This window comes from Rhinolophus sinicus, linkage group LG15, assembly GCF_036562045.2.
Source record: "Rhinolophus sinicus isolate RSC01 linkage group LG15, ASM3656204v1, whole genome shotgun sequence".
In the NCBI taxonomy this organism is placed as follows: Eukaryota; Metazoa; Chordata; class Mammalia; order Chiroptera; family Rhinolophidae; genus Rhinolophus; species Rhinolophus sinicus.
This window is the reverse complement of record NC_133764.1, coordinates 9,187,862-9,208,624: the sequence shown is the minus strand read 5'-3', so window position 1 is coordinate 9,208,624 and position 20,763 is coordinate 9,187,862. Positions and strand designations below refer to the sequence as shown.

At 38.7% G+C, this 20,763-nt stretch overlaps 1 protein-coding gene across 2 annotated transcripts in view; it reads right to left on the bottom strand.

The window, feature by feature from the left end:
• Positions 1-20,763, bottom strand: part of STX8 (syntaxin 8) — a 231,449-nt gene that overhangs the window by 172,804 nt on the left and 37,882 nt on the right. For both annotated transcript variants that reach the window (XM_019755238.2, XM_019755240.2), the window contains exons 5-6: positions 10,934-11,058; positions 946-1,038 (exon numbers count right to left, since the gene is read on the bottom strand). In XM_019755238.2, coding sequence (XP_019610797.2) covers positions 946-1,038; positions 10,934-11,058 — 218 coding nt within the window. The remainder of the gene's footprint in view (positions 1-945; positions 1,039-10,933; positions 11,059-20,763) is intronic.

The window sequence follows — 20,763 nt, the reverse complement described above, 5'->3', positions numbered from 1 at the left end:
CGGTAACACTGCCATCATGATACTGTGTTCTGATGAAATGAAATGACACAGATGAAAGTGCTTAGCACACAGTAGGGGCTTCACTGAAACTAAACTTTCACACATCACCTCTATGCTGAAGCTTCTCACATCTCTTCTCATTGATCCTGGCCTCTCACTGAGCTCTGGTACCATATCTGACACTGTCTACTCAATACTTCAACTCAGATCTCACTGGTGTCTCTGATTGGACACGTCCAAACTGGACTTATGATCGCCACTCACAAACCAGTGACCCTCCCAATTCCCCTGACTGTGTCTATCACAGTTAAAGAGCCATCAGTCCCCTGCCTCCATCCTCTCTTCTCCATTCCTAATGCTACAACTCTCTTTCCGGTTCCTGTCCCCTCTGGCCACACACCTCGTGCACAGGAGCCTTTTGGGTAGGCTCTCAAGTTAAAGCTGTCTCTCCCAAGCCATCATGCTTGCGGTCTGCAAATTAATCTATCTCCAACCAGATGTGTCACACCAAGCCCTAAATAAAGATCTTCGAGCACTTTTTTGCCCAGCAGCCTGGCACTCGTGATGGAAGAGGAGCCAGGTACACCAGGCGTGGAGATGACACGGAGTCCCCGCAGCTTTGCTGTCCCTCGCGGCAGCATACAACACACTAAGCAATTTCACTGCATTACACATAAAGGAAAGCTCTTGGAATAAATGGATCCTAAAAGAAAGCATTTTTAAAAGCAGCTACAGAGAACGGCAAATTTGTCAACAAATTTCTTTACATAGTATTTAGTTACTACAATCTAAATCTGCCAAACCATCCTCAATTGAATTAAATATAATAATCCATGGATATTCAACCACTTACATGGTTTGTAATATTAAAATCATTTAACAAATATTCAAGCCTTCAGTATTTATACTGCTGGCAAATTTAGTCCATCTCAGACGTGTTCTTACCATTTTGTTCATCCAGCTCATTCCCAATTTCTTGCCCCATTTGTTTTTGGCGACTTATGATAGAGGAAAGGGCATCAAGGCCTGCGTCCTGTTCTGAAAGAGAAAGTACAAGTAAATAAAAATCAAAGGAAAATAACTGAAGGTCCAGAAATATACCCAAGCCTATAACACAATTCAATAAATGATAAATGGAACATTTTAAATCAATTGGAAAAAGAGAAAACAATTAACATTATTGGAACAAAATAAAGAAAAAATTAAATACCTACCTCATACCTTAAACTAAAATGATTTCCAGGTGAATTAAATTTTTAAATATTCAAAATGAAGTAATATATAAGATTTGACTAATAAACTTTTTTTTAACTTTTATTTACTTAAGTGTGTTTTTTCCAGGACTCATCAGCTCCAAATCAAGTAGTTGTTTCAATCTAGTTGTGGAGGGTGCAGCTCACAGTGGCCCATGTGGGGATCGAACCGGCAACCTTGTTGTTAAGAGCACCGCACTCTCACCAACTGAGCTAAGCGGTCGCCCCTGACTACACCAACATTTTAACTTTCCAGTACTTAATACATAAAGAGCATGTACAAATCAATAAGAAAGACTTAATCTTCCAATTTTTTTAAATAAGTAAATGATATAGACAGGAAATAAAAATGAAAAAGAATGCTAATACCCAGGGTTAACTAAAGTGTGAAGAACTAGACGCTCCTAAGCACCAAGTCACAGGAGGATAGGTAATATACCACACCTTTCTAGAGAGCAAACTGTGCCCACCTTTTTAATCTATCAATTCTATGTCTGGGAATGTATGTGAGAAAACATTCAGATAGTATGCAATGATGTCTATACAAGGATGTTCCTTGCACTGCTTGCTGTGTTGGTTATCAATTTATTGCCTTTTAGCTCCAAGTTCACCCTTTTTGACTGCTCTGTGAAATGGATCTGGATGGATCCTCTCAATATTTTTTCCTTTACCAGCTTTGTCAGGAGAGGGGAATGCAGAGACATTACAGGAGGAAAGGGTTTTGCGTCCTGCCTTCAGCCTGCTCTCTTGACAAGCCCCTGCAGTGCTTCTAGCTTCTTCAGTGTCCAGCTCCTCCAGGGAACAGTGGCCAGCTGCACCCCGAGGCCAGCAACTTCTCCCGATACACCCCCTCCTTGGGCAGTTTTATAACAGAGTGCCTCCAGTTAGACACTTCCCCATGAACAGTGTTCCCCGGCACCCAGAAGACAGATTCTAGCAAGTTTCACCGGCTTGGCTGGGCACTACAGCGACTTCCCTGAAATCCAGTGCCCCCAGCTGTGCCCCCCTCCACAAGGTCTGCATCTCAGCCCAGGGGACATGGGGCGTTTCCTTGTGCTGTCTAGCTCAGCCTGAGGGTCAGTGACTGCACCTTACCTGCTATTTCTTCCTGTTCTCTTCTTGCCAGCAAATCCCTCATTACTCTAATTCCCTATCATAGATAATAATTTTGTATATTAAACTTTCCCTGCTCAACTTTCTCTCTCCCGATTGGACTCACACTGATACATTTACAATTGTGAAAAATTAGGAAGTATCTAAATGCCCACATATGATTTGTTTAAAAACATATAGTATCTCCACACAGGAAAACACTATATAGCCATTAAAAGTAATATTGCCCATGTATATTTTAATGTTGAAAGAAGTCCATGATATGTTATTAGGTAAAAAAAAGCAGGAAATAAAACAATAAATAGTAAAATAGCATTTTTTAAAAAATGCATTACTTTCCTAGATTTTGAAAATTTAAAGAGAACTCAAGTTACTCAAAATCCTTTATTTAGAATGTGATATTGGTTTGTTTTTTTAACTAGGCAGTCTCAGTGATCTCTGTGAGAACGTTTTCCTGTGCTTTCAGGTACATGTGGAAGAAAATTCCGAGGCTGACTCTAAGGACTGTTGCTACCCAAGCAACATGCCAGATAAGGGTAACGTGCCAATTGCAGCTTCATTTGCTGATGGGGATTTTTAAATGACTGCTTCACAAAAAGGCATATCTACAAAAGCAGAAACCACAAAGGTCTTCTTATCCAAGATCACGTTAACATTTACTTATATTTTTTCCTAGTCTTTTTATGGAATTAAGCCATTACACTTAACTCGTTAATTCATCTGGAATTTATTTAAACTAATGGTGTGAGGTAAGGACCCCTTAGTGGCATTTTTTGACACTTCGTACTTTTTAAACTATACAAATGACCTGCTGTCTCCAGGGATCGTTCTAAGGGACCATTTTATAGCAAAATCACATTATAATGAGGTCCTTTTGGTCTTTAGCAACAACCTCTTGGATGGCCTCCAAGATAAATCTATCATCAACCTAGTGTTGCTATAGGATGACCAATATTATAGAATGCTAAATGCAAACCAAAAATAATCTATATATAGGAAGGAGGGTCAAGTGTCAACGTGAATTAAAAGGTAAAACAATTTAAAAAGAGGAAAGGGGAGTCCTCTTCAGCCGTCATTAGGAAAAGAATCATTAAAGTTATAAAGTTGCTTTATCTAATAGAAACATAGATTATGAATGAAAAATACCTACACTTGCACTCTTTCCTCTCAACCTTGACTCACTGTCTGCCTTACCTACCTAGAGGTTCTCTCTCTAATGCAAAACAGAAAGAGGGCTAAAAAATTCTACTCCACTCAAATCATTTCTATAAGAACTTAGCTCCTCCTCACTATGTTTAAGTGCTACTGTAAATTTTCATTCCACAGTCCAAAGACACAGAAGGTCCAGGTAACTGAGATGCTGTGTAGCTAATAATCGTATTGACAACCTGAGCTTCTGCAACTCCTGAAGCAGCTTTTCTAAGGGGAGGTGGTATGGTCCCTTTAGAGACAATGAACAAAATAAAATGCTGCTACTTGCAAAAATGTAAACAATCAAGAATCATGCAGACAGCCATGCAGAACCATGCAAAACTCCTATGATGTCATAATGATAGCTCATTACTGTAATCTACACCATAGATCCTCTGCACATCACCAAGGTTCTGGAGGCAGAGAAAAGGCGAGTAAGGGTTTTATGTAAAGACGACTTCCATTTCTGTGTTTATTCTTCAAAATCAGCTTACTAGGAAAGCAAAAGAGGATACAGCATTTCAAAACACAAAGGTAAAAGGAGAAAAACAAACGGACCTGCGATATGTGCTGCTACTCCCCTCAATTCCTTCACCTCCCACCCCTCCAACAAACCCCAAAGGCCCAGAGGCTCTCAAAGGGTACACATCTCAGTAAGGATGCGCTCTGTCTTGGAGACTCAATGACAAAACCTTGCCGGTGGCATCCTCTCACACCCAACCTACAGCAATCACTAAATGTAGCACCTTCTCCGTGACAGGGAGGCTTTTCCTCACTGAAAACAGCATTTCCTGGCAAAAAGCAACGATACCAGAAAATTCATTAGTATTACCTAGCAAGACATGCTTTTGAGGAACCATGAATCCTGAAGAATAAAAGCACTGCAAATGAATGGATGTGCTATGTATACAGCCGCACTGCTCTTAATTTTTTCACTTTGTTTCAAACCTGACCATGGGTGAAGTATGTAGAAATAAAGACACAAGAGAGGCACAGTGTCCCATTTACTGGATAATTTCACTGTGAAACAGGAGTTCAAAAGAGAATTAGGCTTCTATTTCTGGCCAAGTTGGACTGACTGACAGAGACCAGATTTACTTCTAGCCTGAAACAACTGGAAAAGGAAACACAAAACCACAGGCAAAATATACAAAACAGCAGTTTCAGGACATGGACGTCATGAATTGAAGGACCGTGATCCCTGAGAGATGGGAAACAAATGAGATGAGTTCTATGAGTGCCCCAGATTATGGCTTTGAGCCAGTTCTCAGGCCGTGGTGTGGGGATGGAGCTGGGCAGGCTCCATGAGCTGAGAAGATTCCAGATAAGCCAAGGTGACGAGGCAGGTAGGGCACAGACCCAGGGAGGAGAGAGGTGCACAGGGAGGAAATTCTGGAGACTTACACAGGATTCATCTTGAGGCTTCAGCTGAGTGTTATCAGGGCGTTTATGTCAGGAAACTAACCAAGCCTGGGGAAAAAAGCCACCTGAAAGGGTCAGAGAGAATGATCCTCTGAGCTCAAACAGGGTTGGACACAGTTCATATGCACACTGACCAGGTCACCTCATGATTCATAGGGCATCAGAGAGAGTATTCATAATGGTTTTAGCTCAGTAGTGGTGTAAATTATCTCTAGACTAGAGTAAGCAAATATTTCTGTAAAGGGCCAGATAGCAAATATTTTAGGTTTTGTGGTTTATATGGTGTCTAGAGCAACTACTTAACTCTGCCATTGTAGCAGGAAAGCATCCATAGATAATACATAAAATGAATGAGCATGGCTGTGTTCCCATAAAATTTTATTTATGGATTTGAACTTTGAATTTTATATAATGTTTACAGTCACAAAATATTCTTCTTTTGACTATTTGGAACTGCTTGAAATGGAAAAACCATTTTTAGCTTGCAAACCATACAAAAACAACTGGCAGGCCCACAGCTCACAGTCTGCTGATCTCCTCTCTAAAATAAACTTTACTCTTGTCAGACTTACAAAGCAAGACCCAAATAACTTAACTAAATCCCAGAAAAATAATTTCAACGATATTTCTAGAGATATAAAATATGTAGTACTAAACAAATAAAAATTCCCAATACCTGGCTTCCTAATGAATGCTTCTTTCCTAAGACTAGAAACAAGGCAAGGATGTCTACTCTTACCACTTCTATTCAACTCAACACTGTATTAGAGGTTGTAGCAAGTGTAATAAGGTAAGAAAAATATATAAAAGGCATCCACAATGAAATGTAGAAGTAAAACTATACCAATTAAAAGACAGAGACTGTCAGATTGGATAGAAAAACAGGAGCCAACTATACGTTGTCTACAAGAACACCACTTTAAATATAAAGACACATATAAATTAAAAGTAAATGGATGGAGAAAGATACACCATGCCAACACTTGTCAAAAGAAAGCAGGAGTAGTTATATTAATTTCAGAGTAGACTTCAAGACAAATAAAGTTATCAGGCATAAAGAGGGGCATTACATAATGATAAAGGGGCCAATTCTCCAAAAAGACATAACAATCCTTAATGTATATGTACCTAACAACAAAGCATCCAACTACATGAGACAAAAAGTAATAAAACTGCAAGGAGAAATAGATGAATTCACTATTATAGTAGGAGACCTCAACACCCCTCTATCAGAAATGGACAGATCAAGCAGGCAGAAAATCAGTAAAACTACTTAAATTCAACAACACCATCAATCACCTAGACATAATGACTATCTATAGACTACTTTATTAAATGACAGCAGAATAAACATTCTTTTCAAGCTTACAGGGAATAATCATCAAGACAGACCACAGTCTGATCCATAAAACACACCTTAACAAGTTTAAAAGAATAGAAATCATACAATGTCTGCTCTCAGACTACAAAGAATTAAACTAGAAATTAATAGCAGAAAGATAACTTAAAAATCCCCAAATATGTGGAGACTAAACAGTACACTTCTAAGTGGAAACATTACTACAGATTTCATGGGCATTCAAAAGGATAATAAAGAAATATTATGAACTCTATGCCCACAAATTTGATAACCTAGAAAGACACAAGCTGCCAAAACTCACACAAGAATAGACAATCAGAATAGTCCCATATTTATTAAAGAAATTGAATTAACAATTAATAGCCTCTCAAAAGAGAAAGCACCAGGCTAGATGGGTTCACTGGTGAATTCCACCAACATTTATGGAAGAAATTACAACGATTCTCTACAATCTCTTTCAGAGGATACAAGCAGAGGGAATACTTCCTAACTCATTCAATGAGGCCAACATTATGTTAATACCAAAACTAGACAAACACATTACAAGAAAACCACAGACCAATATCAATCATGAACATATGTGTAAAAATCCTCAAAAAATAGTAGAAAATCAAATCCAACAATGCAGAAAAAAAAATATACATACACACACACACACACACACACACACACACACACACACACACCACAATCAAATGGGACATATCCCAGGTATGCAAGGCTAGTTCGATATTCAAAAATTAATTAATGTAATCCATCACACCCACATTAGAAAGGCCAACATCCAGAAACTGAAAACACTAAATGCTGGCGAGGATGTGGAACAACAGAAACTCTCATTTGTTGCTGGTGGGAATGCAAAATGGTGTAGCTACTTTGGAAGACAGTTTAGCAATTTCTCATAAAACTAAGCATACTCATACCTACGATCCAGAAATCACACTCCTTGGTATTTACCTAAAGAGTTGGAAACTTATGTACACACAAAAAACTTCATGCAGATGTTTGTGGCAGCTGTATTCATAATTGCCAAAACTTGTAAGCAACCAACATGTCCTTTAGTAGGTGAAATGATAAATTTGGTACATCCAGACAGTGGAATGGAATATTATTCACTGCTAAGAAAGACATGAGCAATCAGACCATGAAAAGGCATGGAGGAAACTTAAATGCGTATTACTAAGTGAAAGAAGTCAATCTGAAAAGGCTACATACTATATAATTACAACTATATGACATTCTGGAAAATGCAAAACTATGAAGACAGTAAGAAGATTAGAGGCTGCCAAGGGTTGAAGGGGAGGAGGGATAAATAGACAGGGCAGAGAGGATTTTAGGACAGTGGAAATACTCTTTATAATACTCTAATGATGGATGCACATCATTATATATTTATAAAAACCCACATATGTACAACATCAAGAGTGAACGCAAGATAAACAATGGACTTTGGATAATTATAATTTGTCAGTGTAGTTTCACTAATTGTAATAAATGTGCCACTCTAGTAAGTGGGTGTTGATAATGGGGGGAGACCATCTATGCATGTGTGTGTGGGGTTTGGGGGGTGGTATATGGGAACTCTATACTCTCCTCTAAATTTTGTTATGTACATAAAACTTCTCTAAAAAAATAGTCTTTAAGGAAAAGTAAAACTATCTTTATTCACAGATGACATGATCATTTGTATAGGAAACCTTAAAGATTCTACAAAAAAAAACCTAGTAGAACAAATCAGTGACTTTAGCAAGGTTGCATGACCCAAGATCAATATATAAAAATCAATTTTATTTTTATATATCAGCGAAAATGTTAAATGCCTTTAATCAAAGAATCAAAATATGAAACACTTAAGAGATAAATTGGATTTTAAAAATGTATAATAGGGGGTGGGGGTGGTAGATGAGGGTAAGGGGGATCAAATCTATGGTGATGGAAGGAGAACTGACTGGGTGGTGAACACACAATGGGATTTATAGATGATGTAATACAGAATTGTACACCTGAAATCTATGTAATTTTACTAACAACTGTCACCCCAATAAATTAAAAAAAATGTGTAATACATGCACAGTGAAAACTGCAAAGCACTGCTGAGAAAAATTAAAGAACTAAATAGAGGGATATATCATATTCATGTTAAGATGTCAATAATCCCCCAATTAATCTAAAACTTTCAATGTAATCACAATCAAAATTCCAAGAGGCTTTTTTGTAAGAAATGAAAGCGGATTCTAAAATTCACATGGAAATGTAAAAGACCTAGAGTATCCAATAAAATTTTGAAAAAGAACAACATTGGAGGACTTGTACTACCTAACTTAAAGCCTTATAAATATACCATAATTGAGACAGTGTGGCATTGATGTAAACATAAATAAACAGACCCATGAAATGCAGAGTCCAGAAATATACCCACATGTATACAGTCAATTGATTTTTGACAAAGGTAGAATAATTCAGTAGAAAAAGATAGTCTTTTTTTAAGTGGTGCTAGAACAAGTAGCTATCCAAATGCAAAAAACAAAACGAACTGAACTTCTATTTATACTTCATTATATAAAAAATTAAATCAAAGTAGATCACAGACCTAATTTCAAACTTAAAACTATAAAATTTCTAGGAAAAAAACAAAGCATCAAATATTTGTGGCTTTGGGTAGTCAAAGATTTCTAATTGGACTTCATCAAAATTAAGAACTGCTGCTCTTTAAAAGATATTGTTAAGAGAATGAAAAATATAAGCCAGAGATGGGGAGAAAATGTTTGTAGAACTGTATCGGACAAATGACATATAAAAGAGTATACAAAAAATTCTTACAACTCAATAATGAAAGAGAAACAACCCAAATAAAAACAGGTAAACAATTAGAACAGAGACTTCACAAACAAGACATACTGATGGCAGAGAAGCACATGCAAAGATTCATTCGTCACTAGGGAGATACATATTAAAACCAGAATGAAATGCAGCACACACCTATGAGAATGTCTAAAATAGAAAAAGACTGACTATACCACGTTTTCAGAAAGACCTGAAACAATCAGAAGACATAAATTCTGTTGGCAATGTAAAATAGTACAACCACTTTTGAAACTGATGTGGTAATTTCTTTAAAAGTTAAACATATACCTACTATGACTCAGTCATTCCACTGGTAGGTATTGACCTAGTAAAAATGAAAATGTATGTCTATACAAAGACATGCATATGAATGTCCGTAGCAATTTTATTTGTAATAGTGAAATACTCATCAACAGGTGAATGGATACACAGATTGTGGTTAATTCACACCATGGACTACTATTCTGCAATGTAAGAGAATGAAATACTGATCCACGCAACAACGGGGATGAATCTTAAAATAATTATGCTTAAAGAAGCCAGATGCCCTCCTCCCAAAAGGAGGACATACTGTATGATTCCATTTATACAGAATTATAGAAAATAGAAAATAATTTATAGTGACAGAAAGCAGATCAGCAGCTGGCTGGGAACTGGGAGAGGGAGAATAGTAAGAATTACAAAGATATAAAGAAAACTTTTGAGAATAATGATTATGCTCATTATTTTGGTTATAGTGATGGTTTCACAGGTGTACACAATATATCAAAGTTTAGTGAATCATATACTTTAAGTATGTGCTATTTATGATAATAACCACTATTCCCTAAAAAATCTGTTTTTAAAAAGTGGAATTAGAAAGAATAACATATCTTAATACTGGCATGAAAGGATGTCCACGACACATATTAAGTTAAAAATTTTAAAAGCTCTGGAATTATATGTCATGATCCCATTTACGCAAATTCTATGTGTGCTTATACTGAATATATAGAGGGTGCCAAAAAAACGTATTTTAAGAAAGGAAAAAACTGTATTAAAATTGTAATAATATATACCGATAACAAAAGATGAATACAAGTCATGTTTGACTTCTGCAATTACAAGAGGTGCTCAAAGTGGTTACCATCAGCATAATTTTAATACAGTTTATTCCTTTCTTAAAATGTGTATACATTTTTTGGCACCCTCTGTATATATAGAGAAAAAAAGCTTGAGGAAATATATATATATATATATATAGTTTACAGTTTGAAAACTTTTCATTTTATATACTTTTGTACCTCTGTATTGTTTGGACTTTGTATAACAATCATGCATTATTTCTAAAATTTTAAAAATAGAAGTACAAAAATAATTAGCAGGTTTAAAAGCCACTGGGCAAGATGAACTTGAAGGTAAAAACCAAACGGACTTATTTTATATAAGAAAAAGATGGAGTCTTGTGTTTAGAGGATAATTCCCAATTGTGGAGAAAAGGAAGGGGCACAAGTCTCAGATTCACCTGGGCTTATCACATTCAGAGCCGCCGCATGGCTCTCCCAGTAGAGAAGCACCGCTTCCGGGAGTTACCTTGATGGATGACATCATTTATCTAGTCCTCAGGTACCTGAGGCACAAAACTGCCAAGGGCTTTAAAAGATCAATAGTTCTCACTCTAATCTTCAGTGGGTATAAAGAACATTCAAGGCCATCGTAATAAAAATCTGACAGGGTTTCTGAGCCGAAACTCCTCGAGTATTTTCGGTACCTTGGATGATTTTCTGCTGCTGTTGCCGGATTTCATCAAAACCCAAACCTCTGGTCTCCTCTGGCTCCTCCAAAAGCCAAGGGTTGGGTACGCCTCGCTTAGCCCCTCCCGTCATCAGGCTGGACCTAAGAACAAGATTAAATGTGTTACATAACTCAAAAAATAGAGCTCTGCTGCAAATTACTCCCCCAAGTGCAGAAGTAGCCAGCCTCGCATGCTTTGAAAATTCAATTCAACCACAATTTATTGCATCCTTAGTTTATGCCAGCAACTGTGTTCAGTGCGGGAGGAGATATGAGAATGAATAAGGCACAAGCCTGGTCCCCCGGAGAATTACAGCCTCTTCAGGAGACAGTGGCAGCACGTAACACTCTTACTAATCTTCCAAGACACCTGTGAGTCAGTAATCATAAACGAGGGTCTTAAATTTTAAAAACACAAGGCCAAATGGAAGTAGTCTTTTTATCAGGACAAAGTTTGTCTCACAGGCTACATGACACCAAAGACACAAATATTATATCTCAGGAGGATACGACATTTGAGTACAGATCATAACATTTTAAAAAATGACCATATAATTTCCTATTAAAGTGTATTTGGTGGCTTACAGATAGAAACACACGCAGGGTGTCAAATACAATTTTATGGATATAATGAAGCATTCATAAGATGATAAACAAATTCTGAATTATCAATCGTAATCTTTCCTCCCTCTAGTAGCCCACATGCCCCTTCTGCACCAGACATGTTGGTCTCCTTGCTGTCTGAAAAACAGAGAACACATGTTTTCGGCCTCAGTCCCCATGTTTATAGGATTTTCTCAGCTCACTTATCTCCTCTCTCATCCCCACCAGCCCACATTCTGTCCAAGCCACAAGGACCATCTTGTTCACGAAACCATCTCTGACCACTTCAATCGAGAAGTGAACAGTCTCTCACTTTAGAGTATGGTTCATAGGATTCATAAAAAATGATGACAATAACAATGGTGACGGAACAGTAGAAGCAGTGACGATAACAGTTTACACAGGATAAGCATTTGCTACGTGCCAGTACAGCTCCAGGACATTATATGTATATATGTATTCACTCACATCTCCATTATTTGTTAATTCTTCTAGCCCTTTCTTTTCACATCTCTCATACTGTCTACAAATAGCTGCTACCCTATTTTTTAACCTTTTACATGAATGAGCCCTATGTCTATTAGCTATAAGGCAGGAGCTAAAAATCACCTTTGACTAAGACTGCATCTTAATACTGGCATGAAAAGATGTCCATGACACCTGTTAAGTTAACAATGTTAAAAGCTGTGGCATTATATGTTGGCGAGCACAGTGCTCTCCAACACAGAGTGAACAGCTGTCAGCAGAAGCTCAAATCTTGGCTTCACCACCTACCATCAATATACGGATGGTAATACCTGCCTCAGAGAGCTGCTAGGGATTGAATAAAATAATTCATTTATTCCAAAAACATTTACTTAGCACTTACTATGTGGTAGGCATTGTTCTCATCAATGGGGGTGAGAAAAAAACAGAATATAGACAAAACAGACCAAAATCCCTGCCCTTACAAAGTATAAATTCTTGTTGTGGACAATGCTTTCTTCTGGTCTGGGGCAGGGGTGGGGGAGTGGGGTGGGGAAAGTGTAAAACGTGTGCAAAGTGCTTAACGCAGTGCTGGGAACACAATAACCAGTCAGAACAAAATGTTCATTATTATTCTTTTACCAAGTATTGTACTGTAGTCACAGGATGCCCTGAAATATTATTTTTCAATAAATGAGTATCCCCAAAAGACTAGATTAATTTCATTTTTAGTTTAACACTATAAAACCTATAGAAGAATATGACATGTATCAAGAAACAAACCCATGCAAAAATGGAAGGACATTTCTGATTCCTTAAATTAAGATTTTAAGCACAGAGCTGGTCTCTACTCAAGAGTTCTAACACGCCAATACAAGCGTAACTGTCTTCCACATCATCAAAAACGCAGATGTGCTTCTTTAAAGGCTTATTTTACTTAGTTGGTCCCAAGTACGTAAAATGTCAAGATTTCAGGTTTATTCTCCATGATAATCATTCGATTTCACCTAGCTTTGAAGACAGGGGAAGAAAGTAACAACAACAAAAAAAGGAAGGTTACAATTAAAGTACACACCCCTAACCTACACCATCTTGCAAGTGACAGCTCTTGATCAAAACAGGAGCTGTGGGATACTGTGCACGGTCCACTGCAAAAGCAAGTGATAACAACCAATACAATGGGTCAGAGGTATAGAAAGTCACCTCCAAAGTGCATCTGTCACCAGCACTGAGCATCCATTCAAATTAGTATATTGCACCTGAGTTGACAGTAAATATTGTTCCTCTAAAGCTAATGTTGGAATGTCCCACTGGTAGTTCTTGCCACACCTAGAGCATATGATTTTTAATTATTAAAGGGGAAAAAAGAACACATATGAAAATTGTTTCAGCAATCTCAAAAGACAGCAAATTAGAAAAACAGCCTTTAATTACACATATGTATTTAAAAATAAATGACATATTTAAAAAAAAAACAGCTATTAGAGAGTGAAAGTATAACATGGGCACAACTTAATATTTGTATCAAACACACATCACAGGAAAAAAAAAATCCCATCAACCAACCATGCAGGAGAGATTTCCCAGGGCTGAATTCAGACCTATAAAAGTTCTAAGCACTGAAAACATTATCTTGGTCTCACTCTCACATAGTTCACTATAAAAGCAATAGTAAACTGCAATGCAGTTTGCCAAACGACAAATGGTTCCCTAATGCCTTCTTTCTGGGTTATCTGATTCCACATTTTTTGGTACGTTCTTCAAGGCTGGACTCTCCTTCCCTTCCCCTCCCCTCTCCTCTTTTCTTTCGGTGTCCATATTTGCTGATGTTCCAAACCTACTGGGAAATCCAACAATGGGCAGGCCTTCACAATAAAGCAGGTAAAATCATAGGTGTCACTGTACGCAGAACACCTGATTTTCTTTCATTAGGTTTTACGCTCCACTGAATGTTTGGAGGGATGCCTACTATTAATCAGTATTCTCCTAGGTAAAAAGGAAAACATGAAAGAATTTAAGACATAATTCTTGCTTTCAAGGAGTTTACAATCAAACTGAAAAGAAAAGCTAACCACACATGAAACAATTACTAACTGAAATAAGAGAACAGCTAACATTGTATTCCTGGGCAATTCCAATAACCTCTTCAGCTCTGGTTTTTCACCCATAAAACAAGCGAACTAAGTAGGTCAATGATTTTCAGTCCAGCCTCGTTCCAGTCCAGCCCTTGAGGAACACGACACCCTCATCACTAGTGGGTTGGGAAGGTGAGTAGGGAAGACGGACCTCGGTGGGGGATCCAGTTATTCTTTTTATTCCCACAGAAGATGATTCCCTATCATTGGAAATCACTGAATAAGATGATTTCTAATATCCTGACCGCTTTAATTAAAAATTTTCTCATTAAGTACCAAATTGCATAAATAAGAACAGAAAAAAACAACAATTTCACACTCTCATGTGTTTGTTTGCATGAGTCTGGAGGGTCCCCACCCCCACCCCTTTATCCATCTGGCAAAATTCTATTCATCCCCTAAGGCTCAACTCAAATGTCACTTCTGCTGTTTAGTCTTTCCTGATCCCCATCCCCTCCCCACTTTCCCTTAAATCAATCACTCCCTGGTGCTGCCACTCTCTGTTCACATTCTCCTACCACAGTTTTCCTGAAATGAAAGAGACAGTTCAGTTTAAGACCACCACCGATGCACTGGCTCAGACAAAAAAAACTGGAATCATCTCGGACTCTTTCTCTCATACCCCACAGCATCCAAGTCCATTAGCAAATCCTTCAAAACATATCTAAAATCTAACCATCTCTACTCTATTGCTTCTGTCCTAAGGACTCCTGCCACCAGCGTCCACGCCTACCCTCTACAATCTCCTCCTCACACAGCTGTCAGAATGATCATTGTAAAAATAAATCTGCTTCCTCTGCTCAAGACCTTCTCATGTCTTCCCATCACCCTTAGCATAAAATGCAACATCTTCACTATAACCTACAAGCACCCTAGCTTCCCTGCTGTTTCAAGAATACACTGAGCACATTCCCATCTCAGGGCCTTTGCACCTGCTGTCCCCTCCTACCCACCACAGCTAAGGCACCCTTCCCCTCGATGGTCCCATGGCCTTGCTCCCTTATTCATTCCGCTCTGCTCAGATGTCATCTCCTTGGAGAGGTTGCCCTGATTCTCTAAAATAGTACCCTTCCGGGGCGGCCGGATGGCTCAGTTGGTTAGAGCACGAGCTCTTAACAACAGGGTTGCTTGTTCAGTTCCCACGTGGGCCAGTGAGCTGCACCCTCCACAACTAGATTGAAGACAACGAGCTGCCACTGAGCTGCCAGAAGGGTGGCCGGATGGCTCAGTTGGTTAGAGTGTGAGCTCTTAACAACAAGGTTGCCGGTTCAATTCCCACATGGGATGGTGGGCTGCGCCCCTGCAACTAAAGATTGAAAAATAACGACTGGACTTGGAGCTGAGCTGCGCCCTCCACAACTAGGTTGAAGGACAATTACTTGGAGCTGATAGGCCTTGGAGAAACACACTGCTCCCCAATATTCCCAAATAAATAAATTAATTAAATAGTACCCTTCCCTGTAACTCTTTAGCTCCCCTCAACCCTGCTTTATTTTTCTGTATATTATTTAAAGTACCAGCTGTTATGTGCTGCATATGTGTTGATTTTCTGTCTCCCACACTAGACTATAAGCCCCACAAAGGTAGGGACTGTCTTGTTGGTCACTAAAGCCTTAGTGCCTAGCATAATGGGCACTGAAAAAAAAAAAAAAAAAAGATTTTGAATGAATTAACTTATTCAGCAAAAAACACAACTGAATGAATAAAATAAATAAGAGTAGTCAGGAAATTATAATATCACATACTGGTGCTGTGTTTTGTAATTTCAAAGGCATTTCGTAAACATTATCCCATTTGATCATAAACAAGCCTGTGTGCCAGTCAGAGCTGGTATTACCAACAAGAAAACTAAGGTAGAGACATCAAAGTGACTTTCTCAAGGTCACACTTAGTGGCAGAACTACAGGTTCAACCCTCAGCTTCTGACTCTTAACCCAAGGCACTTCCTTTCTACCATCTCAGGGAAGGCTTCATAAAAGGAGATTCAAGACAGCCTGGCAGAATGGGAAAGGTTTAGCAATGTGAGAGGGAGATGGCACAGCATTCCAAGAAAGGGTAAGACATGAATGATGTCTCCAAAGCAGGGACTGTGAGCCATAAACGTGCATGAGATAAGGGTGGAGAGTGGGTGAAATTTGGGGAGCTGGATCTAGTAGAATAAATTCCCAGGTAGGCAGCTATCTGTTCTCCTAGTCCGTTTCAGCCTCACACTCTTCCAGAATCTTGTAATTTTAGCCACTTGCTGTTCCCTATCCAATAAATCCTCAAGCAATGACTTTCTTTCCCAGTCACAACCAAACTTCCTTAAAGAATGAATTTGGCTCATAGCTCTACTTCCTGACCCTCCCAGTTCGTTCTTCCACCCACTGTACTAACACTCCATCACTGCCACATCACTCTCTTAAAAGTCTTCTCCCCATACCCTCCTTACCGCCAAATCTCTTCCCAGTTTTCACTCTGCCCCTCTTCTAGGCTCAGGTGTCACTGCTGACCTTGTCCCCTATCCATGAACCTGTCCTCCCTCAGCTGCCTCCACACCACTCTGCCTGACAGCTCCTTCTCTGTAATTTGCAGGTAACTCTTCCTCCATCACCCCCTTCAATATTGGTGTTCCTTAGGAATTCTATTTAGTTCTTTTTTCACTATATTGTTTTTCTCTGGGGAATTTTATCTGTTACAGTGATTTCAGGCTATAAGAACAGGAGCTAACAGTGCTTAAACACTTGTTATGCCCCAACACAAATGAAATCGGACACTTTCTCTGGAGTCATTATGGTGGTAAATTCTTAACTACGGGTAGGAGAGGGGCATGCGCCCTTCTCTAGCAGGGCAATATCAGAATCTGGGGGTGGAGGAAGGAATGGCACATAGTTAAAAAGAAACCCCACCTATAAAATTCAGGTGAGGCACGTCTTCTCACCCCTCATCCTGACTGAAAGTTACTGTGCCAAAGACTTTCAAATTCGTCTCCATCCACGATACCTTCCTATAGGCTCTATATCTGCATTTACTGCTTTTCGTTTAAAAATCTCCAACGGGATGTTCTACTCCAAATCCAATATATCCAAAATCACATTTATTCCTCGCACCCTGGAAGCTGTTTCGCCTCCTGTGCTCGCTATGCTGGCTGGCATCATCACTGTATTCCCAAATCATCCAAACCTTTTTCTTTCCTTCTCCCCCTCCCCGCCCCCAGCCCATCACACCAATTACCGAGGCTTCCCTCAGAGGTGGTTCTCAGGTCTGTGCCCTCATTTCCATCCCCACTGGCACTGCCTTGGCTCAGACTCTCATCAACTCTCCTGTAGAAGATGGCCATAGCCTTCTGACTGGGCTCCTGGTTCTCACTCACCCTCATTCAAATGACCTGCTGCCAGAACTACCTTTCTAAAGCAGAGGTCTTGCCATCACATTTCCCTATTTTGAAATTTTCACAACTCTCTAGAAGGTACAGATCAAGTTTATCTTCACAAGGTCATGTGCCAACAACCCCCACCCCCACCTCCACGCCCTACTCTTCCTTCAGCCCTACAGACTACTCACCACTTCTCAGACAAAGGCACAAACTTTCACACTCTCATGTTTTTGTATGAGTCTGGAGGGTCCCCACCCCCACCCCTTTGTCCATCTGGCAAAATTCTATTCATCCCCTAAGGCTCAACTCAAATGTCACTTCTGCTGTTTAGTCTTTCCTGATCCCCATCCCCTCCCCCCTTCCCTTGAATCAATCACTGCCTGGTGCTCCCATGGCACTCTGTTCAAAACCTCTAACGTGGCATTTATCAAGCAGGATTGTAGTTAGTTATTTACTCATCTGTCTCCCTTCCTAAGTTATGAGCTCTGTAAGGAAAGAGGCCACATGACAGTCATGTTTACACCGCTAGTGCCAAAAAAACAGTGTCTCAGAGTATGCTGGAGAATAAGGCTTCAGGACACATTTATGAAACAGAACTAGGAAAACCTCTGAAAGTTTTAAGCAAGAGAGACAAAACAAAAGGAGATATTTAACATTTTTATCTTGAGAGGTTTAAAAAAGAAAAAAGCACAACAAAATGTAATCGACTGTTACCTGCATTCAAGACTTTAGCAGCAAAGGTTGATACTGTTCCAACAGATGGAGAGAATATTCCTTGAAAGGGAATTCTGTCACTAAAACACCTTGTAGCTCAACCCCACTTTTGGAAGGAGTATTTCCCCTTGAAAAGTAAGTTAAGGAAAGGAAATGCTTAAATGCTACGCTTCCGAGGTTAGGGTAGGCTTGAAATGTTCTTGAAAATAAATAAATAAACTTTATCCATATTCTTTCAAAATGAAATATCTCGAAAGTGGAACTTACAAAATAAACAGGTTAGAGATCTGTCTTATAAAGATTTTACCAAAAAGTTTTATAGTTGCTTCTAAGAGATATAAAAATATTGCATTTTCACCCCCAAAAAGCAAATGGTGTACATTATTAAATTATAATAATATCTGAAGGGGGGACACAGATAATCTATGTTTTGCTGCTGATAGAGGTAGCTGAAGCTTCTGAGAGTTCACAGGGAGGGCGTTCTTATCAAATGCATACAGAATAGAAAAAGCAGTGAATTCCAAGAACTAGCTTTCTTTAGCATTTCAAAAAGATGTCAAAATGACTACATAAAATGTTTGTTTTGTCTGAAAAAAAGTATCGGTATTTGAGTATTCACAGACTACAGGGAGGTTTGCACTTATTAGGACTAAAGAGATTTCTAGGGTGTCAGTGAACTGTGAAAATGCTACTATGGTATGAAAGGGTATTTCCTTTCTCGAAACTTTTTTTTTTTTGTAGTTTCTTTCTGTGATTATAAAGATGCACAGCAGCTCAAATTTCAATCAGATATAGATTCTTTGACATAAATTCTTTGGAGGCAAAATCTGGCAACAATATGCAGACTGCATTACACCGAGGAGAGGCTGCAGTCAGGGCGGTGGGCCAGACGGCGAGTGTAATTCAGGCAGAAGATGGTGGGGGTCTGGAGAAGGGAAATGACAAGATGGAACAGCGAGAAAGGGACAATGCACACAGCGATTCAAAGGAAAACTCCACAAGTGTTGAGGAATAGACCTGATATAGTGGATCAAGATCGCCAAACTGGGTGAACTGACATGACACAAGGAAAGGGAAATTCTTCATTTCCTTTCAGAATTTTCTCAAGCTTCAACATACTGCCTAATGACAACTACAAAGTAAAATTCTCCTTAAAAATCATGATCTATGAATCTATGGGTACTTGCACCCACACTTACTCGCCGGCTACCTTCTTTAAGTCCAGGACTCCATTCTGTTCTTTTTTTGTATCCCATCCACCTACCCATCCATTCACCCTACCTTCCTACAAATACTTACTGAGTACCCTCTACATGCCAGGCACTAACTAGGTGCTTGGAAGTGGACAAGAGGACACATACCTGACCTCAGGGAGCGGCTACTCCAGGACAAGAATCACCTAAACTGTGCCCTTTGCAAAGTAAACACTCGAAATAATTTGTTTTGTTAAATTGAATAAATAATCTTCATTGTGTAATTAGTCCAGAACAATAAAAACTCAAACAAGGAACGTATCTTACATATCACCCAAGGAAATTCTCCATAGCATCTTTAAAATCTATTGCAATCAAATCTTTTTCTAATTTTGAACAAATATCATTTTTTCTTCCTATCCACTGCTGGCCAAATTTACCAATAAAAGGTTTTAACAGAACAGTTCACAGAAAACTCAGGGTGGAAAAGATCATCAAGAAGTCATTATTTTGGCCTCCAACCGGAATTTGGGAAATCCCAGCGTGCTTCTCCGAGAGTCATCTAGGCAATCTACAAGCAAGCAAATAAAACCAAAAGGAACAATTCTTTATTTTAAGTGTGACTGTTACGGTACCTGAAGAGGGGCAAGAAGGACTGATAATACAAAAACGTAAGCATTCTAAAGTCACAGATGAATTAGTTGCTCTGCCAAATTTATGGTGACTGAGAGCCATCTGCTGGTTGGCAATTAAAGTTCAACTGCAAAATAAATGTTAAGCAATCCAATAGTTACCACTTATTATAAGCAGCTCCTTACTTTATTACACAATACACACTTGAAAGCATATTTTTGAAACAGAATGAGCGAAACTCAACAACATGCTGACATATTCTGAGTGAGTTTCTGTGGTGACAGCTGCACCTTTTTGGACACTATTTTAAATAACAAATGCCCTACATCTTCTTTCACTTTGTTCATCACAACCACACTCAAAAGACAAATCCAGTGAGTCCCCAGCTGAGGGAAACAATTTGCGTTGAGACATTTGGCACACCCAATGACTCCATCTTTGTCTCAACTGTTTGCCCCTTTATTTAGCACATTTGTTTCCATTCTGACTCATTTTATAAGATAAAGATATAATGCACTACAATATTCAATTAATTGTGAAGTTAACACTAAGGATAAAGAATAAGGATAAGGTTTCAAGGATAAAGATGCAAATGTAGTGAAACAAAATTATTGGCTGGCAGGAAGTAGAATTAAACACTCTACAGGGTTTAAACTCTACAATGTTAGAATTTTTTATAGTAGAATTTTCCAGCTGATATACAAAAATC